This window comes from Setaria viridis, chromosome 5 (assembly GCF_005286985.2).
Source record: "Setaria viridis chromosome 5, Setaria_viridis_v4.0, whole genome shotgun sequence".
Classification (NCBI taxonomy): domain Eukaryota; kingdom Viridiplantae; phylum Streptophyta; class Magnoliopsida; order Poales; family Poaceae; genus Setaria; species Setaria viridis.
In genome coordinates, this window is record NC_048267.2 from 30,430,198 (window position 1) to 30,455,610 (window position 25,413).

General features: G+C 45.1%; 6 protein-coding genes across 10 annotated transcripts; 3 read left to right on the forward strand and 3 right to left on the reverse strand.

The window, feature by feature from the left end:
* Window positions 1-711: 711 nt before the first annotated feature.
* On the reverse strand, window positions 712-6,535 carry LOC117854623 (mitogen-activated protein kinase 16). Of its 4 annotated transcripts, none has more exons than XM_034736855.2 (9): window positions 5,490-6,532; window positions 5,322-5,381; window positions 5,005-5,154; window positions 3,556-3,642; window positions 3,332-3,469; window positions 3,190-3,263; window positions 2,345-2,446; window positions 1,861-2,062; window positions 712-1,123 (listed from the first exon to the last, which is right to left on the reverse strand). In XM_034736855.2, the coding sequence occupies exons 1-9, from the start codon at window positions 6,057-6,059 to the stop codon at window positions 1,049-1,051; spliced, it is 1,458 nt and encodes a 485-aa protein (XP_034592746.1). In that variant the 5' UTR covers window positions 6,060-6,532; the 3' UTR covers window positions 712-1,048. The 4 variants fall into 4 exon arrangements, 2 of the variants coding, with proteins under 2 accessions (XP_034592746.1, XP_034592745.1); XM_034736854.2 differs by having other exon boundaries at window positions 3,556-3,711; window positions 5,490-6,531; XR_004640335.2 differs by lacking the exon at window positions 712-1,123 and adding an exon at window positions 2,143-2,258 and having other exon boundaries at window positions 1,924-2,062; window positions 3,556-3,711; window positions 5,490-6,535.
* A 1,882-nt stretch (window positions 6,536-8,417) lies between these two features.
* Window positions 8,418-10,346, forward strand: LOC117858371 (protein CHUP1, chloroplastic). Of its 2 annotated transcripts, none has more exons than XM_034741429.2 (6): window positions 8,418-9,014; window positions 9,101-9,232; window positions 9,359-9,540; window positions 9,618-9,759; window positions 9,847-10,029; window positions 10,136-10,346. In XM_034741429.2, exons 1-6 carry the CDS (start codon window positions 8,559-8,561, stop codon window positions 10,211-10,213), a joined length of 1,173 nt encoding a protein of 390 aa, XP_034597320.1. In that variant the 5' UTR covers window positions 8,418-8,558; the 3' UTR covers window positions 10,214-10,346. The 2 variants fall into 2 exon arrangements, with proteins under 2 accessions (XP_034597320.1, XP_034597321.1); XM_034741430.2 differs by having other exon boundaries at window positions 8,422-9,014; window positions 9,618-9,747.
* Window positions 10,347-10,419: 73 nt separating this feature from the next.
* LOC117858372 (oleosin) lies at window positions 10,420-11,211 on the forward strand. The gene has a single exon (XM_034741431.2). It carries the CDS (start codon window positions 10,624-10,626, stop codon window positions 11,164-11,166), a length of 543 nt encoding a protein of 180 aa, XP_034597322.1. The 5' UTR covers window positions 10,420-10,623; the 3' UTR covers window positions 11,167-11,211.
* A 422-nt stretch (window positions 11,212-11,633) lies between these two features.
* LOC117858416 (uncharacterized) lies at window positions 11,634-12,467 on the reverse strand. Its single transcript, XM_034741479.2, has one exon. The coding sequence runs from the start codon at window positions 12,357-12,359 to the stop codon at window positions 11,877-11,879; it is 483 nt and encodes a 160-aa protein (XP_034597370.1). The 5' UTR covers window positions 12,360-12,467; the 3' UTR covers window positions 11,634-11,876.
* Window positions 12,468-15,798: 3,331 nt separating this feature from the next.
* LOC117858057 (pentatricopeptide repeat-containing protein At5g16860) lies at window positions 15,799-20,373 on the reverse strand. The gene is made up of 2 exons (XM_034741041.2): window positions 20,217-20,373; window positions 15,799-18,862 (listed from the first exon to the last, which is right to left on the reverse strand). Exon 2 carries the CDS (start codon window positions 18,802-18,804, stop codon window positions 16,144-16,146), a length of 2,661 nt encoding a protein of 886 aa, XP_034596932.1. The 5' UTR covers window positions 18,805-18,862; window positions 20,217-20,373; the 3' UTR covers window positions 15,799-16,143.
* Window positions 20,374-20,933: 560 nt separating this feature from the next.
* On the forward strand, window positions 20,934-22,474 carry LOC117854750 (uncharacterized). Its single transcript, XM_034736985.2, has 2 exons — window positions 20,934-21,178; window positions 22,053-22,474. Exons 1-2 carry the CDS (start codon window positions 21,062-21,064, stop codon window positions 22,329-22,331), a joined length of 396 nt encoding a protein of 131 aa, XP_034592876.1. The 5' UTR covers window positions 20,934-21,061; the 3' UTR covers window positions 22,332-22,474.
* The last annotated feature ends 2,939 nt before the right edge of the window (window positions 22,475-25,413 follow it).

Here is a 25,413-nt window from a genome sequence, read left to right on the forward strand (position 1 = left end):
CTGGGCGTTGAGCACCGCTACGGAGCTGCTCCACTATGGAGTTGGGCAAGCAGGAAGGTGCTTAGGTGAAGTTGGGATGTTTGATTGGAAGTTTTGGGGGTGGAACTGAATTTGATGGAGTGAATCATTTGAACGGTGGTTTCCTGCCAGCTCAATCCTTTTGCGCGAGCATGACTGTTCGGGTATCAGGACTCAGGAGGCCCTAAAATGTGCTGCTTCACTGTACTTCGCTCCGGAATGGAGGAATCTTCAATACACTCAAGCGAAAAACACATCAATGTTGCATGAATACGAACGCAGGCTACTGACCAGTCTTCTACTACTGGGCACCGCTCCTCATTGGTCAAAAAGAGCACATGTGTTGCATGAATATGGATGCAGGCATTCATGGTCGAGGATGGAAACATGCATGCATATCGAGCACTTGTGTTCTTAACACAATGATGATGCTGATCATGATGATGGTGGCTCTTTGCCTGCACTGCAAGCATGTGTGCTCCACACTCACCACTACTGTGTGTTGCACGTGAACAATGTCAATTCTCAACACCTGGGCATGGCCGTACTGATTACTGAATGGGGGAACGTCTGCAAAGGACCATTACACGTTTCCAAGATACGAAATAAAACAGGCATAGATGATTTATGCTTTCAGTTTCTCGTAATTCGCTGCCGACAATGGCAGAGGGCCAGAGGCTAGAGGGACCGAAAAGCAGGTAAAATTCATGTATATGTTGAGTTTAGTATTTGCTACAAACATGTATTGGAAAACATTACAGACTCTGAGATCAGTTACTGGCTAATAATCTATACTTCACTAGCTAATGAGATCACGGGTGAACAGCAATTCCATCTGACGAAAATCTGGAGCTCAAGTCAAATGTTTGTAGCTCCAGGAGAAAGAATGAAGGGGGAAACATTACAACACAACACAATCATCAAAAAGGAATCGTGGCTACTGATCGAATCTCGATCATAGTTCTGCCTTCTGGAGTTCCCCTATGGACATGTCGATGTACAGATTGGTCTTGCCTGTTCCTTACGGTTGTCAGGTTTTGAGTTGAGCAATCCTCTGTGGCACACCATCAACTGCATCGTTCCTATACTCAGATATAGATTCCTCCTGCAAAGAACGAGTTTAATACACCATTTATCATGTCAAATAATCCTTTACTCCAACAGTGAAGATATAAACTTATAATGCATATATATATGTAACTTCAGGGCATTCGATTATTGGCAACAAGATTCAATGGAAGAAGCAGATTTCTGAAATCTAGGAGCCGTTAGACTCTTGTGGAGTCATACGGACCTCGTGGTAGAATGTTTGCTTTGGCCAGAACAATGCCATGCCACAAAAACCCAGGAAAGGCAACCACTAGTGTACTTGACAGCAAATTTGTACACAATCTGTTATTGGTCTAACACAAGTGAAATCTTTAAATTCTAGAGGAGTCAACTATAACAACTTTCTTAACTGCATGTTAATATTGCAGCTAATCAGAATTGCTTAATAATAGGAGTGAGAAAACACACCCCAGGCCTTGTTTGGATACTAGTGGATTGAAGTGGAATGAGAGGGATTTGAGAGGAAATTAGTTCGTTTTAGACTCAATCCCCTTCATTCCCTTCCAATCCTCTTCTATCCAAACAAGCCCCCAGTTTTCATAATACGGTGATTTAGGATGCACAGAGTAGTCCATCCTACAATCAACATTAGCTCATTTTGAGTTCCCTGAGTATAGACAGTTTTTAAGTCCTCTTTCATATTGCATTGGTTGAAAATTGGTAACTACCAGGTACCATTAGGGTGATCTTGATAGACAACACAAATCAATAGGACTTTAATATTGCACTTACATCTTTGTCTCGCTTTTGTTTGATGACAACACACTGGGAAGCACTGATGCTTTCGCTCTTCAGGAAGTTACGAGAACTTGATAGTGGCTTTCTCAGGCCATCTGTAACTGATGCGGATGCTGGTTGCTCACACACATGCAATCTTATGCAGTAATCTGCACTTGGCTTCTCAAGGCCATCCCCGATGTCATTTACTCTTTCCCTGAGACAAGATGCAAGAACTATTAGTGCAAGAGAAAATAACAGCCAAATATTGGCATCAATACAGGATGAACATCTTACACCATTTGAACTTTTGATGCACATTGCACCAAAAGAAGAACTACTCTGTCATCCTAACCACCTCATAGGTTGATGCGCACTTAACTCACAGTCATACAGGGAAACTAAAACCTTCGCTACAGAAAAATAATAAATAGATATGTGTCTACTACTTTGCAAATCACAAAAAAGATGTCCTTTAGCATATTGGTAGAAGTATTACCTTGGTAGGGAAGCATGCTGCCGTAACTGTGGGCTAGTCTTCTCACCCTTAGCAGCACTTTCTTCGAGATGAGCAAATTGCCTCTTGAAACGATCCACCCCACTGTCAATAGTGCATCCAGTACCATAAGCATAATTGCAACATCCCCTCAACTATTTATAAGTTTATTAGATGAAGTGTTATAAGTTACTAGATGCTTGTATTCAAATGAACTTTACAATAGAATACTCTTTATCAAGCTCGGCCAGATACAATGTTTCGTTTCAATATCCATTGCATAAAAGAGTACAAGTTTATTACATTTTAAATTGGTCAAATATAACACAAAAGAAAATTGGATAGAAAACTAAATATTGTTAGCATCGCGAGTTTGAACATATCATTCTCTGATGTGAAAATCTAACAGGATCTCATAATACAGACATCATGGCACTACTTGCTATGTGTCACTAAAGTTTGCATCATTGCATATTTCATTCTGCAATTATAAGAGATCGTCACTAATATTCTAATATTAACATAACGTGATGAATTTCTCCCAAACAGTGCATTTTTATACTACAATTATGACATGTTAAAGTTCAGAGTAGAGATTTTCAAGTAACATCAACTGGATTTCTTTTTGTAAGCTATTATAGAAAGCGACCTTTACCAAGTGAGTAAAAAAAAACTTCAGACAGATAGCACACATCAATTCTCAGAAAAAAAGAACACGATTATGTCTTTCTTTGCTGTGGGTCTTGATACTAACAACAATAATTGAACAAATGAAGCATAATCACATACAGTTTTCAAGGACAATATAATTTGCATTTAAGAAGATTAATAGAACAATGCCCACAAACCTTGGATACACAAAGTTTGACTTATCCCCACCGCAAAGAAACTGCTGCAAGATCTGAGGGTGGTACTCCAAAATCTAAAGTGATACATCAGAATTAGTAACCGTAATACCATAATCATCATACTAGAATTAACCAACAATACCTCTCTATAAATTAATTCCCGAACATCATCTCTGGCCAGCTTCCTTCTTTCAAACTCAAACTCAAGTTTCGAGATAGGCTGTGTTATAGGCTCGTGTTCAGAATTTGCTAATCCAGTGAAGTATGGATCTGTCAAGGCCTTGAATTCCACTAATATAATATGAGTGTTGAGCATAATAAGCAATACAACATTTTGAACTATTGCTTCTTAGACTTTGCTACTACCTCTGCAGCAGTTGGTCGATCCTTTGGATCAAAAGCAAGTAGACGCTCAAGCAAATGAAGAGCCATTGGGTCTATACCAGGAAACTTCTGTGTAAAAGGAATTGGATGTTTTTTTCTCATGTTACTTAAGTATCGACGAGCCTTTTCATTTCGAATCTACAAATGATAAAAGGGGTAGTGAAAATTACTTAGTCTAGCAAAAAAAAGTTGCACTATCATTGTTGGACCTAAAGGAACATATTATATTGCTAACAGATAAAAACACTATGTATCAACTGAACTGAAGTTATATAGTCTTGTATCAACTGAACTGAAGGTATGCACGAGACAAGCAAAAACAGAAAACAAGCATTACAATTAGTAATGCTTAACTAGCACTACAAAAAACCTAACTGAGCAACAGATTTAGCTAAAACTGGAGGAAAGTATTTCATAAATACCATATTTTATAGTATCACTTAACATGCATACTGGAAAGTTCATAATGGTTTGGTAAATCAGATTTGGCCTTTCAGGTGAAGACGGATACTACCTCTGCATCATTTTCTACTTCTTCCAGAATGTGAACATTCTTTTCCCATATATTCAACATAGAAGGTGCGTGTCTTCAGTTAATCAAGCAATTGTCAATGCTATCGTCGAAGTCAAATGCACTAATCAGTAATAACATTTGGAGTTTACGTCGTGAACTACAAATATATCAACAGAACTATTATTAACACTGCATGGCTAAACTGGATTTTCACAAGACTACTGATTGCTGCAGAAAATTATCAAGAAACCCTGCTCCTTCACATTGAATGGGACTTTAGATGGTGGCCTAGCACGCCAACTGTTAGTGGGAATGCAAAAAGTCTATGTTTCAAAGAACTCACATAATATTTGTATTGCTAATTTACACTAGTTTACTATTATATTGCATGGAAGTCATTCTGTAATTCGTTTAGAGGCTGACGCATTGGCAAAAAGCTTCAGAATCAGTAAGGCCACAATGCAAATGAAATACAAATTTGGAGCAATTGAACAAACAATTTGTAGCTTCACAGTGGTACTGAGGGAAATGCTTGTATGCAGCAAGGTATGATCTAGGTAAGCACTTAACACCTTTGCACTTGATGAAAATAACAAACTGATTGAGGTGCAGATAATTCTACATGTTAGAGTTATGCTCTGAGCCAACTGTGTCTCTAAATTATCCAGTAGTCCAACCACCCTCAGCATAGAACTATAGTTCTGAAACTACTCAGTCTGGCATATAACGCAACGGGTAAAACACTAGTTTTGTTAGCTTTAAGATGAGGTAATCTCTTTTTTTTTCATGTTATGGGAGGACCATTGTCCTCATATATATAGGAATCAATGATCACATCCTGAAATAGAAGATAAAACTCCAACTATCCAAGCCTGCAACTGATTTTCTTAATTCAGAAGCAAGGGAAGTGAACGAACCCTGGAAATTGACTCTGATGAAGGAGTGCCAAGTAGATCTGTCATGAGATCCAATTGATGTACCACATTCTTGCCAGGAAACAGAGGCTTGCCTGCAAGCATTTCAGCAAATATACATCCTATGCTCCAGATATCAATTGCAGGAGTATACTGCAAAGCCAAATGTTAAGTTGTAAATTCAGGAATGACATTGTGCTGTACTACTACACGAGGTTCTTTCATTTATGAACTTGACATTCAGATAAAGTGCTCATGTCCAAATTAACCGTCAATAATGTGGGCTAACTGAAGTTTTGTCAGGACGAAAATTATCTGACCTTTGAAAAGAATGAGCCACATAATTCTGGAGCACGGTACCATCTTGTGGCTACATAATCCTGTGATTGAAAAACACAGCAAGATTTGAAAAAAAAAATCAAAGCTCCATTTGGCTACTTGCGTAATTCACAATATATGAGCTCAGCTTTACTCGGATGGTTGGTTACCGTCCAGAATATCGCTGAAGGCGTATCGTTGAAAGACACCCGAGCAAGGCCAAAGTCACAAATCTTGAGCTTGCAGTCGCCGTTGGCAAGAATGTTCTTGGGCTTGAGGTCCCGGTGAAAAACATTTGCGGCGTGGATATACTTCATGCCGCGGAGCAGCTGGTATAGGAAGAGCTGATGGTGCTCAGCCGTGAGGTCGTCGTTGGCCTTGATGACCTGGTGGAGGTCGGACTCCATGAGCTCGAAGACGACGTAGATGTCGCGGAACTCGCGGCGCGTGGGCGGGAGCATGATGTGCTTGATCTGGACGATGTCCGGGTGGCGAAGGAGGCGGAGCAGCTTGATCTCGCGGAGGATGCGGGTAGCGTCGGAGATGTGCTCGAAGACATCGTTGATCTTCTTGATGGCGACGCGCTCGCCGGTGCGGGTGTCGACGGCGGCGGCGACCACGCCGTAGCTGCCCTTGCCAACCACCTCGGCGACCTCGTACCGGCTCGCCTCGCCGTAGTCAGTGAAGAAAGGCGCCTGGTCCGAGCCCTGGTCAGGCCACGAGGACGGGGCCGAGCCCATCAAATCCACGCCCCGGAATCCGGACACGCGCCAACCGGAGCACACACCGCGATTAAGGGGGAGTTTCGATGCCGGCCCGCACCTTCTTCGCGTCCATGGCGCCGCGCGCGCCGCCCCCGTGCCGATCCCGCGCGACCCGGTGCCACTCCGCGTCCCGCTACGCCCTCGCCCCCGGGATCCTCGGCGGCGCCGCCCTCGCGCGCGGGGTGAACCGTGCCGCTGCCGTTAGTGACGGTTGGGGGGTGCGGTGGCGGTGAGGGAGGGGGAAGAAAGGGAGGCGCCGGGTAGTGGGGGCGGGCCATTTTACGTGCGGCAGGCGGAGCAGCGGGGAAGCGCACGTGTGAGCAGTGGACACCCGACCACCGCGGGCGCCCGGGGCGCGGGCAGCGGAGACGGAGGGCACCACCGGGACAGGGGAGCTGCGGAGAAGGCGGCAGATCTGCAACTATCGCCACGCGCGGTTGGTTGGAGAGGAAGAGGACCAGGCCTGTGGCTTAGGAAGAACATGCATGCATGCAAGGAAAAACAATATGCACAATCAAAAAAAATTGTACTACTCAAATTAAACATCCAAATACAATTCTGAATATACTATATTTAGGGAATATTTTTAAAAATATATATTTAATACAAAATAATTAATTTTGACTAGGGGAAAAAGAATAAGCATAGCGAATAAAATAATAGTTTATTGCGAGCAAAATGATTGAACATAAAAAATATTTAATTATATTAGACAAAAATAGATACTAAACATCGCAAAGTGAACAAATAATTTAGCAAGGCAAACAAATAGTAGAAAAATAGAAACTTAAGATCGCAAACAAATACATCTACATCGCGGAACAACTTAGTCTAAAAAACGAACCAATTAGTCTAAAAAATTAATATGGATTCAATTACATAGGGATAATTTAGTCTCTAAAATAAACAAATAATTTAATGTCAAAGGCTACACAGAAGAAAAAAAGATAAAGAAAATAATAATAATAATACAAGAAATAAAAAGAAAAAATAAAATAAATATGTAAAATACGAAAATAAAATAGAAACAAAATATGGTATTACATAAGAAAAGGAAAAAAGGAAAAAGAAGTCACGGGCCGCAGCGATGCTCATCGAGGAAAAGAAAAAAATAATAGAAACGGGCTAGAGCTGTGCTATATCCGTCCTCACTGTAAAAAGAAAAACGACGCAAACAAAGCCGCGGCTAGACCATATTCTGTCCTCACCGGGGGAAAAGGAAAAAAAAGCAATAGAAAAAGTTCATAACTGGACTGAATACAACCAACAGCCCAAAAGGAGTAAAAAGGAGAAAAAAACGAACAAAACAAATCATAATTGGGCATAATATGTACATCGCACAGCAGGTCGAAATCGCTACCCGAGCTGTGCATGCGACCTATGGCAAATCTATTGCGCTCACAACAAATAGACGCAGCGGCTTGGGCCTGGGTGTTCGCTTGGGCGTGGGAGCGCGGCGGATGACCTATGTCATGCCGCGGCAGTGCCAGTGGAAATGTTCGGGAAGGGCGTGGAGCTTTGCGGTTTGCGGGAGCACGGTGCCGTCGGGCGTCGGCACAACAGGTTTGCCTATGTTGTATTGTATCTTCTCGATTTGCAGAAATCACGACATTGCACCCAGTGGGATACATTTTAGATCCACAGCGTGACCGAACTCGAGCATTGGCCCATTGCCTATTGGGCTATTCGAGTTGGGGCAAGGCCCAGCCATTATTTTGCGCGTCTTTTTAGTATTTTAAAATGCTTGGTTTTTAATAAATAAACTGAAGTTTTCATTAAAAATGAAATAAAATTTAGTTAATAATTATAGTGACATTCCTTTGACGAAATACTAATTTACGGTGGATTTTAGCAATGCAAGCATAGGTTGTTAGTTAGAAAAGTATGGGATATTTAGTTCGACGAACAACTTTCATTAGTCCATCCTATAATTTTGGTGGACTGACTTCATGTCTCGTATTATACTAATTAATATCTTGTAAGTGATGGGTAGTGACTTATCAACCATTCTATTTTACAAACCAAACAAAAAAAAGATGAGAAATGATAAGGTAACTGACTACCCTACTCCTCAACAACTTACCTATCTTTTTCAAAAAGGAAACTGTATTCATTACTCTCAAAAGGAAAAAGAAAACCATGTTCGTTGAATACAAACTTTTCTTTGCTTACGAGGCAATTTCTTTTTTGAAAAACACTTAGGAGCAATTTCAAAGAACCTTCGTCGAAGCCTTATTTGTTTCCTTAGCGAACAAGTACCATATAGTATTTCTTATATCAATGAAATCAAGTGGACCCAAGCAGAGTTGACCACCTTATTCCGTTGCACGGATCAAGACTGAACCGCGCACGAAGTCAAAGCTAACCCACGTCTTACCATTGACACCAACAACCGAGCATGGTGGCCAGGGTCCGGGGAAATCATCGAAGCCATTTAGGCGCCGGAAACAGCGAGGTCCAAGTAGCAAGTTCGCCATGAGCAAGCTGGCGCGGTCGGACTCGGAGAAGAGAGCTCCGAGGACCCCGAAGCCGCCGCCCAGGCGATCCAAGACGATCGGGCCTTCGCCGCCAAGCAACATCCCGCTGGCGGGCCCGCCACGCCCGCCTGGCCCACCGCCTCCTGGTAGTCCGCCACGTCCGCCAGCTGGTCCGCCACGCCCGCCTGGCCCGCCGCCGCCTGGTGCTCCTCCGCCACGCCTGCCGGGCGGCGCTGGGCCTCCTGCCAGCAAGGGCCGTGCGCCCGCTGGCGGCAGAGGCGACAGGATGCGCCGGGCGCCCGAGATTGTGGAGTTCTACCAGGCGCTGATGAAGCGCGGGGAGGCCAGCAGGCAGACAGGCTCCCGGGGTCCGAAGGCGCCGGCCGGCGGGTCCAAGGCCGCGAGGAGCGACCTGATCGGGGAGATCAGCAAGAACTCCCCCCATCTCGTCGCCGTGAGTCCGAAGGCTCGACCATTCTCCTCTTCCAGCAAAACTCCAGTGTCTGATGACGAGGAACATGGGCATACAATTTGCTGCAGGTGCAAGCTGACGTCGACACCCAAGGGGACTTCGTCCGGACCTTGGCCGCCGAGGTCCGGGACGCGACCTTCGCCAACATCGAAGACGTCGTCGCGTTCGTGGCCTGGCTTGACGAGGAGCTCTCCTTCCTGGTGAGCACCAATTCGCGTGTTATTACTCTACTCCACCGCGGCATGGCACTGACGTTTGGTTGAATTGGAGCCTGAGGTGACATGCTTTGTGTTTGTGGTGGTGACCATCCATCTTCACTTCTTCAGGTCGACGAGCAGGCAGTCCTCAAGCACTTCGACTGGCCGGAGAAACGAGCAGATACGCTACGGGACGCGGCGGCCAAGTATCAGGGGCTCCTGCAGCTGGAGAAGCAGATCTCATCGTTCGTCGATGATCGCGCACTCCACCGCGACGCGGCCCTCGGCAAGATGTTCTCCCTCTTTGAGAAGTGCGTGCTCCTCATTTCCCATGCTTTCATATCCCGCTGTGGCTACTGACCAGCCGGGTTCCTCTGTTTCTTTGCAGAACAGAGAAGAGCGTGTACAGGTTCATGCAAGAACGCGACGCTGCTGATGCCAAGAGCAACCTTGTATCGCGGTACAAGGAGCAAGACATCCCAGTAGGCTGGATGTCAGACTCGGGTGTAATCGCCAAGGTGCGCGTCATGGTACACACGCTCTCATCTCATCTGTTGCATCCCGCATCTGCATCTCAGTCTCAATTCTCGCATTGTGTGCCGGCCTCAATGTGGCAGATCAAGCTGGCATGCGTGAACCTAGCGAAGCAGTACATGACGAGGGTGGTTTCCGAGATTGACGGTCTATCAGGAGCCAGGAACGAGGAGAAGAAGGAAACCGCACTTTTCAGGCGTTTGAAAGAGCAGAACAGGGAGGTCTTGCTCCATCAGGGCGTCAGGTTTGCCTTCCGGGTTCATCAGGTACAGAAAAAAACTTCTCTCTTCGTTCCTCTTCCTGACAGACAGACAGAGCTAGTTCGTGTTCATGGCGACATGCAGTTAAGCAAGTACTTCCTCTCGATCTTAGTTTGCAGGAGGGTTCACTGCTGAGAGCCTGGATACTTTTGTTGAGCTAAGGAGACGGCACACTGGTGGAACAAACTAACATGTAATTACTGGAGTTTTAGCTTAATTATCTGTAAATTACCAGACTTGGTAGGGAAACAAACACTGTAAATGTCCATGAACAGAACAGCCAATTAAAATCGTGTAACACCAAGCAAGAACACTGCGATGCACGCCCTGCCTTCATCTCGTTCTCTTTGCTTCTCCCGTGACGCGAGCGCTTTGTACGTGTTGCTATTCCTCCTCCCGTGGCGAGAACGGAATCGCCTGCCACAGTTGTGCATTGCCATTTGGCGCCACATGTCGCCAGGCATGCCACCCAGCACAGCGGGCGCCGCCACACGTCGCTGGTCGCTCCGAGCACTCGCAGTTAACCCCTCGATCCCCGGCATCGCCTAGCGACCAACCGATTCTTCCCTTCCACCCCCGCTCTCGCGGTCTCGCTTCGCCATGGCAGACGGCCCGCGCGCATCCCCGCCCCGTCCCGCCGCCCGGCGCGGCCACGCGCCGCAGTGGACGGAGCACCAGGAGCGCTCGCTCATCGGGCGCGCCGCCGAGGCGCTCCGCGCCCACGGCTCCACCCCCCAGCTGCTGGGCTTCCTGGCGCTGGCCGTGACCCTGACCGCGCTCGTCGTCCTGGCGGGCGTCACGCTCGCGGGCGCGCTCGCGGCGCTGGTCCTCTTCAGCCCGCTCGTGCTCCTCACCGCCCCGCTCTGGGCGCCCGTGGCGGTGGCGGTGTTCCTGGCGGCCGCCGCCTCGCTGCTCGCCTGCTGCGCCGGCGTGGCCGCGGTCGCCGCGGGCACGTGGGCGCACCGGTACCTCACGGGGCGGCACCCCGTGGGCGCGCACCGGGTGGAGACGTCCAGCGGCGGGGCCGCGGTCGCGGAGGTGGCCAGCCGCGTGAGGGGGTACTACGACGCCTACGCACGCGAGCACGGCGGGTATCCGCCGCGCCCGCACGCCCGGGTCAAGGACGCCGCGCCCGGGGCGTAGGCCGTGCGCGCGCCGGGCGCCGGCCGGGGGTCGGGCCACGGTTTCGGGCTGCTTTGTACGCGTGTGGTGTTGCAGCGGTCCTCGTGTTTATGTGCAATGTTTTGGTTTGAGCCAGGTTATTTGGCAAGGGAGGGGCTCTTGAATTCTTGATCCCGTAGCATGCGGCGGCAACAGTTCGGTGCAGCGGCCGGGCGTCTGCGAATTGTGACGTGAGGGCGTCCGAGTATTCTTTGAACCAGTTGACACCTGTATAGAAGGAAAACAACAGGATGCTACTCGGCGTGCGTGACTAGCAACGAAAGCAAAAGTGAGGGGTACCGCAAGTGTGCGTGCGTCCAAAACGTGAGCGACTACTCCGTAATAGTTGAACGACTCTCATCTACCAAATCCTTTTTGGAAACGGATTCATCGTTTATTTATCTACCAAAATCTGACACGATAGACGATACAGGAGACCGACCAAACGCTTAACCCTTTACAGCTTGTCAGTTTCACTGAAGAGGGTAGTAATGCCCATTTCTCTGTTCCGCAAGAGAACACAGATCGGAACCGACACATGATGGACTCGGATCACACAGGGTCAGGAGTATACATACAGGAGTACAGGACGAAAGAAAAATGAAGTCACCAAAGGAAAGACACAAAATACTCTGTCATCCATCCGTGTGCATACGCATATAATATGTGTGCCGCAACGTGCAGATCGTGTCCTATGCGCGATCCATGTAGCCGAGCCCAGAAGGATGGAGACGGACCGGGCTCATGGGCAGCGGCGAGGAGGACTGCGGCGGCGTGCGGGGTTGCCACAGCCGCTGCCCCTCGCAGTCGTAGTGTATGGCCCCCGTGAACTCCAGCGGCTGGCACCTCCGCCCCAGCAGAATCGTCCGCCGCCACACGCACGGCTCGTCGCCGTCTAGGAGGTGGTCGTCGTCGTCGCCCTTCCCGCCGCCTCGCCAGCGCTTTTTCCGTTGCTCGCCGACCCTTCTTGGTAGCTTCACCACCTTCCTCAGCGTCCTGCCGCGCTTGACGACGACGAAGGGGCTGCCGCTGACGACGTCGCGGAGGCCCGCGCCGCACGGGAAGAACGGGCGCCTGCTGGCGACGAAACCGGAGGACGCGATGCTCCTCCGGCGCCGGAGTGGCACCAGACGCCTGGCGAGGGAGGAGAGGAAGGTGGACATGGCACTGAACATGGCGTCAAGGTCCAGCCGGCCTTGTGCAAGAGCAAGACGAAGACTGCGAGTGCGAGGTGCGAGCGCAATGGAGTGATGGCTTCTTGGAGTAATCAGTAGTGTGGGACGAAGAATTGGGGAGGCTATTAAAAAGGGAAGCGACCGCCCAGTTGGCAGTTGTTTGGTGGACCGTTTGGCACCTGTCATGACGAAATTAGGGAACGGCATGTTGCCAAAACAGATAATTAACCGGTTAATATGCATTAATGTCACGGATTTAAAAGTGCTAATTGCACTTTCAGGAATTAGATAATCTGTACCGTTGGGCAACTAATTTTGCTGATGGTCACATTTCAAATGAAAATTAAAGGAGAACAATAACAAAATACTAGCTGAAAAAACAAGCATAACAAACGGGACTTATCATCCTTCCTTAGTTTCAAAGTACGAGGCATTTTATTTTGTTAGGACAAAGAACTTTGCTGGACAAGTCTGTTCATATGTCATTTATTGGCACAAATCATAATAATGGCTTAATATACAAATATGATAAAATCAAATTTATGTAAAAAAATTATATTAGCAAATTAGTTATTGGTTAAAGGTTTGTATTAACAAAACAAAACATACCTTGTAGTTTCAAATGGAGGAATTGTTACAGAATGGAGATGCCAGTGACATCCGTATAATATTATTTGTACTTCTAAATAGAGAAAAGTAAGATCCTATGTGAAAACGGTGCCGGAACGAATATTCATCCATTATTCCTAAAAAATCCAACAGTTTATAGAAAACGGTTCGCATGAGATTCGTGTGAAATTCCTATGAGTGCATCAGGGCATGGAATTTGCATTTGCAGTAGCAGACATGTATAGAATTATAAGACTTCTCAAGTAAGAAAGCAGCAATTCGAAATATAAATCATAAAATGCAAATATATTTTGAAATACTATTAGAATGTGCCTAGGGATAGGTGAACGCTAACACGATTTTTCCCACTTCAGCTGCTGGCCTCTCTACCTTTGCTCCTACTATCACCTACGCTACCTACATCGCTTATCAGGCTTGCCACTTCCGCTCATTCTTTGCCAAGTTTGTGGACAATGGCATCCTAACCACCACGTCGGATGACGTTCAGTCGTCCACCTTCGCTAACGACCGTGTATAATAATCTCCTTTTTTCCATGCGGAAGAAGAGGGATATTGCAATTTGTCTAATTAATATACTTGGGACGAATGCATACATGATACATCACAGGAGAAAAAGAATCCTAAGGGCTAGTGCCAATATAATGGGGTTTTCATTTTCATTATAGGGTGTCATGTCAGTATTTTGATGAGGTGCCAAAGAAATAGTGGATAGTGAGAAAACAGAGGCTTCATCTAGATCCAGATGGAAATACCTGATTATTGTTTCCAATAATAATACTTTCTTGCTTATGTTGCCCAAAAATGAAACAATGTATTGGGAGAACTATTTTGATCAACAATTAAATACTTTCTCACACGTGTCGTGGTGGTGAATGGACAGAAAGAGAAGATAGCCTGTGGTTTGCTGAACCCATTTGTTGCGCATCCTAAGGTTGCACAAGAGCAGATTGGCAAGGGACGCTACTTAGCTGGATCCAGATATCGATGTGCCATGGTTAGTTCTTACAATCCATCGTTTGCCCAATATTCTACTGTATCTCCATGAATTTTCCAAATCGGCTGCAACCAAGCGTTTTCCAAATTGGCTGCAACCAAGAAAGCGTTCAGGTTACAATATGGCAAAAGAAAAGGCGGTCGAAAAGGTTAGGTTTTACATATTAAAGAAGAAATTATGTATTATTTGGATGAAGAACACACATGAACCTTCGCACAATATTTGACCAAATGCCTCTAAAAGAGGGTTCGATTGGAGGGAGCAAATTAAGACATATTAAGATTACATTATCATCAGCAGTAGCAACAGAAAATGCATAATCATCAAAAATACAGATTAAGAACTCCCAATTTCCATAAATTATAGTGGACAAACAGTGGTAAAACTTACTTCTAGAACCTGCTGTTCAACGATCATCAAGAGCGGCTCTACCACTAACAAAAGTGAGATACTCCATAATAAAGCTTCGTCGTTCCAGTTTTGCCCGCACCACTTTCACCACTAACAGGGATTGACTGGCTTCAGGATTCATTCACCATAGCGCTAATCAATTCAGCCAATGCCAACAAAATAACTAAATTGTGTAGAAGCAGTGCCTTGCAATTCAATCACACTGGAACCCCTAGCTGTACGATGCATCAGCTACGGCAGAACACATGGACTCAACTCCCCTAATCTTGACACCCTTCTCCATCATGTCTCGTTGTACAGGAACACAATCCGTACTTGACAATACAAAATTGGAAAGTAATGAGCGTAAAAGAAACAACAATACGAAAAGTGTCCTGATATTACATATGGCATTGATTTTTTTCATATTTAAGTAGAGATCATATCAAGTGTACAACTGTTCAGCATTCTGCTCTATAAACTGAAAAAGGATAATTATTATATCATGAATTGATTGAGGCTGAAAACCATTAGATGAGTGCATCATTACTGTGTTCACAAAGACAAATGATTTTGCCTTAATGGATCAGATTTTCAATTGTAGATGGCTTTTATTCGATTCCAACAGATTTGGCAGAAATTCTACCAAAGCTGATTATGATTAAGACATCTAAAATCAGTCTGAGAATGTGCTAAGCAAAAGCTGCTCTATAAAAACAATATGACATGGAAATTTAAACATTGTGACTGGAATTATTCAAGTTCGCAAATTTGCAGAGAGAAAGTTAGTCTCGGGGTAAGCAATTCACCTACATTTCAATTAAGTTCAAATGCAAATTATCATAGTAAATAAAACAGTGCCGGTAAAGGTAAACCACTAACACATATCTCATTCAATTATTATCTTTTCTTCAGATTGCAAAGAACAGGTTCATTCAGATATGTCTGTTTGGTCATGTCATCAACATGACCCCCACGGCCCCACCCAGATCTTCATCTGTATCCCTGAGCAATAATTTCTCTAGCGGAAGTGCAGAACTGTAATCTGAATCAGAAAGGAAAGCATCAACTAATCAAATCAAGTTTCCAATACGACAAATGAAACCTGGTCTTAATAAACCTGTTATGATTGGTTCTGATGGGCAAGCAATTAAGCATTCCTGCTACAAAGAAAATTGCCAGATACCAATATGCTTCAACATCCTCGGCAAATTGATTCAATATAATATCAACAATAAGTCCCAAGGATCTCAATGGGTGTAACACGAAAAATAAAAGGTTGCCAATATTTATCATGTGCTACTTGTGCTATCCACTCAAAAGACTTTCGAGCAGCGTATTACTTGCAATTGAATAACTCAACAAGACCTAAGTTGGAACATGACAGATCAAAACACAAAACAAAATGAGTATTACATGAGTACGTAATGAAACTATAACCACATTGGCACATATTCAGGAGAAAGAATAGCAGCTGCACTGTGCAGATTGTCGGTAAGAGTCACAGCTTAAAACAAATCAACACGAGACATGAAAAAAAAGGACAAATAACATAAATACCAGTGCAGGTGACATCTCACAGAAGCAGATCAAAACAATGGTAACCAGAATTCTGTGACTCTGTTTTCTGGAATGGTGAATTAGTATGACAAAATCATGAGCATATTAGTCCTTTTGAGAACAATCATCATCACATTAGTATTTCTTCTATGGGAAATAATTAGCATTTCTTCCGCACCCATTCCTTTCACAGGAAGAGATATCATCAAATCACCAATAGCCACCACAGGAGCAAGAGCCCTTCTTGAAATGATGGAAGCGACTGGAGTCTCGCACTATGATCTCATGGTCAACAATCTTTGATATGTAAGTGAATGCAATGTGACAATCGCCACAGACACGCAGGTTCTTTGTGATCCGTATGGGACAACCAGGGGAAGTCGTGAGGAGGCCATATGCGAGGGCAAGCTTCTCACTGTGTTCAGTAAGAAGGTTATTTTTCTCCTCATCATCGACATCGTGCAGTGCGAAGTTTGTCTCAGGGACATAACCCATAGCCTTGATGCGATTGATTAGTCTCTCTAAAAGAGCATATATCTCTGGAGATAGAGGGTGTGAACGATCTCCAACAAAGAAAGATGCGGTGCCTTTCTTACCCTGGACCCAGCTACATCCTGGCCTCTTCTTAATCCCTGATTTCTTCATCAGCAGTCTGATTCTTGCTACATCTTTCCACCGCCTTGCAGTGGCATATATGTTGGAGATCAGCGTGTAGGATCCATCGTTCTCTGCTTTCATATCAACCAGTTTGTTCAGAGCATATTCAGCAAGTTCCACATTTGAATGTACCCTGCAGGCACTAAGTAATGCGACCCAGATTACTGCAGTAGGCTCCATTGGCATTTCCTGAACTGTTTTCCATGCCTTATCTAATCGCCCAGAGCGAGCCAGCAAGTCAATAACACAAGCATAATGCTCTGCACTGGCAACTACACCATAATCTCTACGCATGCTATCAAAGTAATCCAGGCCCTTATCAACCATGCCTGAATGGCTGCAAGCGTAAAGAAGAACCAGGAAGGAAATGTCATCAGGAGCAAAGCCTGCCGTTTGCATTTTGTCAAATATGTCCAGGACCTCATTACCACGACCATGCATTCCATATCCTGACATCATTGAAGTCCAAGATACTTCATTCCTTTTAGGCATGCTATCAAATACATTTCGAGCAGTATCAACATCACCACATTTTGAGTACATATCAATAAGGCAGTTTGCCACGAAGTACACAGATGCTTCATAGTGATGGTGACGGGTGACATAAGCATGGATCTGCTTACCCACACGAAGAGCAGACAAATGTGCACAGGCCATCAAAATGCAGGAAATTGTATAAGCATTAGGAGAAACTGCATAAGGTTTTGAAATCATCTCCGAGAAAAGCTTGAGGGCATCATTTGAGTCCCCATATTGCGCATACCCACCAATCATGACAGTCCAAGTTACCACATTGCGTTCCTTTCGAGGTATGCAATCAAATATGGAACGTGCAGGTTTCAAGCATCTGCACTTTGAGTACATATCTATTAACGCATTGTGCACCATTAGATCCTCACCATCCCCATCACCACCAAAATGATTATCCAAGAGTAGAAGGCATTTCTTCAGAGAGTACGCATGGGTTTCCATACCCTGAGACAATGCTCCCAAGGAAGCACAGGCAGACAACACAGAGATGATTGTGACAGAATTTGGCTCTGATCCATAAAGAAACATTTGCCGGAGAGCATCAAGGGCCTCTTGGCCACATCCCCTCTGAGCATACCCTGAAATTACAGCACTCCATGTTATCACGTCTAGTGGGATATTTTCTTTGTGCATATTCTTGAAAAGCTCAAAGGCTGCCTCAAAATCCCCACTTTGGCAGTACCCAGTAACCATTGCATTCCAAGAAACCACATCTTTGAGTTCCATTGCATTGAAAACCTTTACTGCATCCTCCAATGACCCGCACTTTGCATAGGTATCAATCAGGGCATTGCATACAAAAGCATCTGGAAATGTGCCATTCCGAATGGCATAGCCGTGAATTTCTTTAGTTTGAGGCAATGCCTTTAGAGAAGCACATGCAGGAAGAACGTTGACAATGCTAATGATATCTGACCTTTCATTTGTAGCTTTTTCATGGACAATCAATGCCATCTTTGAAAACAGGTCTAATGCAGTCCATGGATGATTACTCTTAACATGGGCAGCAACAATTGAATTCCATGAGATAACATCATCAATTCCCCTCCAAGTCATTTCATCAAACACCAGACTGGCATCATCCAAAGAACCACAGCGTGCATACATTGCCACCAATGCATTGCATACAAAGACATTTGACTCAAATCCATTGCAACATATGAGTCCATGGAATGTGCTACCACAACGGTATGAAGGCAGCTCTCCACATGCTTTTAGCGTAAACGGCAGAGTAAAATGGTCTGGCCTAGTTCCAGCACGCAGCATGCGGCAAGATACACCAAGTGCCCTGTCAAGGCGGCCTTCCTTGATGTGTTCTCGTATGAGTAGATTCCACCATACGGCTGGTGATGGTGTGACACGCTCCAACACTGAGAGAGCATCGCTTGTAGCACCACAAGCAAGATAAGAAGCTACAACACCAGTACCCAAAGATTTTGGTAATATATATGAATGTGATGGAAGTGGTGAAAGTGACACTGACAGCAATGACGCTGGACAAGAAAGAAGATCCAAAGCAATTATCTTCTGGTGAATTTGACGAACTATATTCACAGACCTGCATTCCTTTAACAGGGATGCAAAATGCATCGGGGAGATATCTCGACCAAAGCATTCTGCACTTGCAACTGATAGGAACTTTACTCCAATTCGTTTTGCGGCTTTCGGTAAGTTGAAGAGCATAACACTAGCAGAATATCACTGTGCGCATTAAATCCTCAAAAGAGAAGTCATGGCATCACTGTATCATCAAACAAAGAGAACTTACTTAGAAAGAAGTATCATACACACTGTGCTTTAAATAGGGCAAAGCGGTAAGGAAAATATCAATAATATGAATGCACAAGAGCTCCGTTAAGGCCATAGAGTTGTGGTCAGTTTGCATTATGCTACTATCACATAATATATTTTGCATCTGGATAACTACTGAATTGGGATTTAACATCATGGAAGACAATAACTGATCAAGACCAGATTCAGACCATATCGTGCCCTTTTATAACAGAATAAGTTTGACTATTTGGTTTGCTTCCCTCTTGGTTCCAAAATAAAGATTTAAATAAATAACCAAACCATGATTCGTTCGTTGGGTGTTGTTTTCCATGATCAACGCTAGTTCTGCGCATAACTCCAGCATCAGTGACATTTCTAACTAGTCCGATCAGAGTGACTTGAGTCTACTCTCGCTCAATCCTAAGGAGTTTGTGTGACCATTTATGCATACAATTTCAAGCGCCAATTTTGAAAGTATTTATAGTAGGCGTAGAAACATTAACATGATTTCATTCAGGAAAGGAGAAAAGGGTGCACTACCCAGAAATCACCAAAATGCAGACCCAGCCTATGCAAACATCTTCATAATAGATGAGAACCATGTGATAAACTCATAAACATGGTCCGTGTCTAAAGGAAGCAGTTCAAAGTTGCGAGTTTTTGCTCCAACTAGAATAAACAGTAAAGCAAAAAACATGTCTTATTTTCCATTCTTGCCTCTGATAATCATAAAAAAGAGAGATTGTCCTGCAACGACTTGTGTGCATCAAGTTATTTCATCTCAAAGATGCGGACCCACCTATACCAATTATTTTAGAATTCAGACAATGAAGAGAGATTCTCTCTTTACTTTCTTTTTCTTGACCTTCAAGATATATAGCTACCTTTCAAAACTAGTATGTGGACAGCGGACTCAACAGCAAAGTCATGCAAATTCCAGCATCCTTTGGTAGGACGCCATGTTTGCAGACAGGCACTAATGCCAGACCCCAGATAGCAAAATAATCTCAACAATTTGATAAAGAGAATGCTCTGGGCAAGGCACCAAATGGCTGGGCATTTCATCGAGCACGTGTAGCGCCATGCATAGATTGGAAAAAAAATACCAATAGCGATTGGACCTAGCTGGCTGAGATCGACCTAGCGCGCACTGGAGGTCTACGAAATCAGGGGCGGACCCAGTGTAGGACATGTGTACGCCCGATAGTTTTTGAAGTTCAGGTAAATACATGGTCAGATCAGAATACAAATAGTATGCATCAGGGTTTTGGGAGTTCGATTTCGCACAGGAGGAAGGCAGGGAAGGGAATAGGCGAGCGTACCTGTTTCCTGTCTGATTGCTCGTTGGCGGCGAAACGCTCGACGAAGACCTGGCCAAGGGCGGCCGCTCGCCCTGTCGTCGCCGACTCGCCGCTAGGAACGAAAGGGGAGTGGCGTGGAGCGGGAGAGAGGAAAATGACTTGATTTTGGTATCTGTTTCCAATCGTTTTTCTACGACTCTGATCGTGCCCAGCTTCGTGCGGGTTCCATTGGAATGGTGAAGCATGATGTTGTTTTTATGGGCCGATTTCTATTCCGTCAGTCGGCCCATTATCAAATTTGGTTGTTCCTGCAGTCTTGCTGAGGTCATATATTTTTAACATATCTGAAAATAAATTTTAACTAAATTTAAACCAAACTCAGGGCTGTTCAGTTTCCAAATTTGGAGTGGCAAAATTTGCATTTTACCATAAATGCGCAACTATAGCATTTCGTTTGTATTTGTGAATTATTGTCCAAACATTGACTAATTAGGCTCAAAAGATTCGTCTCGCAAAGTACAACAAAACTGTGTAATTAGTTTTTGATTTCGTCTACATTTAGTACTCCATGTATGTACTGCAAGTTTGATGTGATGAGGAATCTTCTTTTTGCATAGCGTGGAAGTTAGAAATTTGGGGAAGGCCTCAGGGAACGCAGTTTGATGTTTTCCATAGAGTACAGAAGCACAACTCTCGAAAGGCTTCCCCGTGCTCCAACGAGTCCTTGCTTGCCATCTTGTCCCACTGCTTTTGTCCACGAGCGGAACTATTCAGAAGGGTCGGGAAAACGAGGAAGCACCTCTCTTCTACGGCACTGCCACCTTCACCCAGGTAACCAGCTCCCATCTAGCACTTCAGTGACGACCATGGCCATGGCGTCTCTGCAGGTGGCCTCAATCCCTCCTCTCCTTCCGTCCAGAAATGGCTGCGCCAGCACAAGACCGCGGGTGGCCGCCTTCGCCTTCAGCTGCAAATACAACCAGGTACGCACTGCTTCCGCTAACTGATATCGACTCGAATCTCTGACAATAATTTCGCTACGGAGTTACTCTTTCCACTCTCCAGAATAATTAATCCTGCTCTGTGGCATCTACAATCAGCCAAAAAGAAAGAAAAACCTCCGAGGTCATGAATTAGATTAGCACGGGCAGAAGAGCCAGTTTTTTTTTTTTTTTGGGGGGGGGGGGGTGGGGGGGGGGGGGGGGGGGGGGTGGATGGGGGGGATTAACCGTAGGAACTTTTAGGATTAGATCTACTCTGTATATCGGAAGCATCTGCTGAGTTGTGGCCTGACTGATCGAGATTCAGTGTCGAACTTGCCACAAGGGCACAAGGCCATTGTCAGCAAGCAAGACCTGATGTTTTTTTAGCATCAATCGATTACTCTGCATTCCGAATCAGCAAGCTTCAAATCACTAGTAGCATAGTGAACTAGGAGCGAGTAACGGATTCAGGCAATCAGCAGCTTCATTTTGTGGATGCAGTTGTGGTGAATGAATTCTTCACGTGAAGTCTGGGCAATCACGGGCGGATTTAATTCTCTTCGTGTATGCAGTATGCTTATGCTACTTTACCCATCCACTTGAACTAGCTAAGAGTAAATTCCCCTCGTATACTGACAGATCCAAGCTTCAATGTTAAAATTACTGCTGATGAACTGAATTCTCCGATTTACATGACCGGCACCTCTGTGAGTTCTCTCATACTATAGAACATGTAGATTCACAGACTGATCCTAGAACCAAGACTACGGAAACTGAACTTGCATGTGCGTGCTAAAATTGTGAAGGAGAATAGACCCTAATTGACATCAGTTGAAGCATATCTCACTATAGTTCTATGCTCTGATGAATGCAGTCAGCCAATGCCCAAGGACGAACAAGGTTCAGAAACCACATAACACGCAGAGATACCCTGTCATTCATGTCATCTGCCATGTTGGCTGCATTGCTGGTGGCTAGCCCTGCTGAAGCTAGAACTTCCAGGCTGGAGAACAAGAAGAAAGCCATGGAGAAGTTGGAGAGGCTCCGGGAGAAGGCGTTGGGCCCAAAGGGGAAGAACGGATCCACCCGTAAGGAGATGCCGCCACCGGCGAACTTGCTGATCCCTCCCGCGGCGGTCGAGGCTTCCTTGTGAAAGGCCCTCGATCGGTCCATGGGGCCTTTGTTAATCTCAATGCTAATCTTAATTTCTATGTTGTTAGAACTTCTTTTTTTGGAACTCCCTGTATCATGATGCCAACTTGTTCTTGATCATCCGTTTTCGTTTAGCCCGTTTAATTAGCCGTTGTGCACTATTATTAGCCTAATGATAGGTGGATGATTGTTTAGCATTTACGTGAACATTAGTTGTTAAATTTTCTAAGGCCAGTCCCAGGGCACCGATTGTACTGTTACCATTGTACTGTTACCAAGATTGGGAACTAGGTAATCGCACCTATTGAGGGTCATGGGGATGAAACTCCTCTCACATATGATGAAACTCTTCATTCTCTCTCCTCATGAAGACCTTGTCAAGTAAGTAAAATCGGTAAAATTGCTTATGTGACATGCAATTTAATGTCTATAAAACTCTCACTGAGACTAGCTTAAAGCATGAGTCATATTGTTTGTCCACTAGATCAACGTACAATGCAATCGAACACCTAGGCGATGTGCTACAAATTGAACACCTAGGCGATGTGCTACATTTGTAGGTCACTTGTGAAAAAGTACCGTAGGAAAATATGAAACTCCTGTAGTGAGTCCACTTAACCCGTAACCTTTATTTTTTCCTTTTTCTTAGCCCCCTGCTGTTTTGATATCTCATTTTGCCAAGGTGTGTACTGGTATTTGATCAGATGTAAAGAGAGAGAGAGAGGGAGGGGGGAGGCAGGGAGGGATTTGACTATTGGTATCTGATTTTGGTGAAGCGGGAAGCCTCACTCTAAACACAATTAGAACAACTTTTTTGTCCTATGGTTTGTATCAGATGTAGTAAAAAGGTTTTCCATTGATCTCCATTTCCATTCCGTCTCCCAGTAGGGCTTTACCCCTTCAGCTAATCTTATATATCATCATTTCATCAAGCCTCCTAGGGTTAACTTAACGGTTCCTAAAAATAAGTACCGAGCAACTCCAAAAGCTCTCTTAAAATTATTCCAAAACCTTATTTAGGAGAAAAAAAAACTTACCACCAACAACTTCCACATCCTTCCTGTAAAAATGTGCGGATGCTAAAAATATTTCCATCACCCCGCATATATACGGGGGACCGATACTTCCCCGATCCTGGAATTTCCTGCATATATGCTGAAGGCTGGGGCGCCTTCCACGAACCGGCCGGCTGTGGTGTGCATCCCGTGCCCGACATCATCGGCGGTGTTGTCCCCAACGAACGATGCGGCACCAATGAACTTGTTGTTGCACCGCACGGGAGGCTGGCAGCCGCCCTTCCATTTGGCACCGCGGAATGAAGGGTGCTTCTCGTCGATCCCAGTGTCTAGGAACCCTATGATGGCACCCTCACCATAGCTCGTCGCGTTCTAGACGCCTTGGTCGGGCTCCAACCCGAGGAACGCCGGCATGCGCGTGGTCATGAGTTGGAACCTCCGCTCCGGGAACGCGCGCACGAACCCCGGCTTCCTCGACATGGCGTGAGCTCGGCGTCGGTTAGTGATGAGGACATCACTCCTTTGGATGCACACGATACTCCTCAAGTTGTACAAGGACCAATCACTCGAGCTAGAGCATGACAAATGAAACAACATGTGAGCTCGTTCTTAGGTATGTCCTGTCATGATTATAAGAATGAGATACTACCTAATGATATTATTGTGATTATGAACTTAGGAGAGGACCAGCAAGGATATGGAGAGAGTTTTGGAAGTGGAGGAGACCAGCAAGGGCGCCCAAATCAAGTTGGAGATGCAGTACAACTCGGGTTCGTTTCAGCCTCGGATTCCAGGAGCAGCAAGTAGTAAATTGGACGCCCCGGTGGCATACAGAGGCCGTTTTGGACATTTTTTATATGGATGGAAAGATAATTTTGATGAGCTTCCAATGAAACCAGTCCCACTGCAAAATACAGATGGAATCAACGGGAATAGTCGAAAGAAGTTGACATCCAGAAACTGTCCGGGTGCTGCGTCACCATCTTTGGGCCGTTGGCCCATGTATCCTATCGAGCCCATTAGGGGGCGCGTCCCTAGGGGTATGCATGCCCCAAACCCTTATTTTCTCAGTAGCCGCCATCCTTCGAGGGTTAGGTTTTGCTTAGATTTATTCTTCACGCTTTGTGATAGAGTTCGCCTTGCACCGGACCGACTAGGCTGCTGCAATTGGTTTGTGAATCCTCAACTTGAGTGCTTAATCATTCATCTGCAATTCGGATTGTGTTCTTCTCATTCTTGCTTATGTTCTTGGATTCGCTTGCAGGGATTAACCTTCTTGGCGAGGCATCCACGTCCTGGACGGGGGTGATAACTAACGGAGCAGTGGTGTAACGATCACGGGGTGAATCTGTTTCGGCAGGAGCCCTGAATCGCCAACGTCGAGTCTCCACAAATCCAACATACCCTACCTAGCGGAAGATCGGGACCAACACCCCTATTAGCTGGTATCAGATTCACAGGTTTCTCGATAGGTAATTCTTGTTATCTTCCTTTTATTGTCCTAGAGTCCACTAGCCGACAAACACAACAAAAAATCCCATCCTACAGCCCCTTTGTGCCTTTCCGATTTTAATTTCAGTGTTGCTTTATTGAATTTGTGTCCGTAGTTGAGTCTTTGTTGCTGGTTTAGATTGTGTCCAAGTCTGATTGTGTTTCCCCTTGTGCCGCCACCCATATCACATCGCCGCCAACCCTAGCCGCCGCATTTGTGCCACCGTAAAACCCTGATTTCAGGGCAAACGGCCATAACTTTCCGCTCGGTGGTCGAAACAGGGCAAAAAAAAATTTCACGGACATCTAAAAAAAAAATTTCCTACGTGGTTCTCCCCGGAAAGCCAGGTTCGGCGAAATCAGATTTTCGCAATTCCCTTTGCAAGATTGTGTTTCTGAGGTTCGAAGTTGTTTCTTCTCATTTCTAGTATCTTCGTGAATTTTCCTAGCTCATATATGTTATCCCCATAAGTTGAAACTTGGTGTGCTTTGTTCTTAGGTGATCCTGGTTCAAAAAAAATATCAAAAAATATTCAAAACACAAAAAAATAAAAAAAAGAGACAAAAAAATTTTAG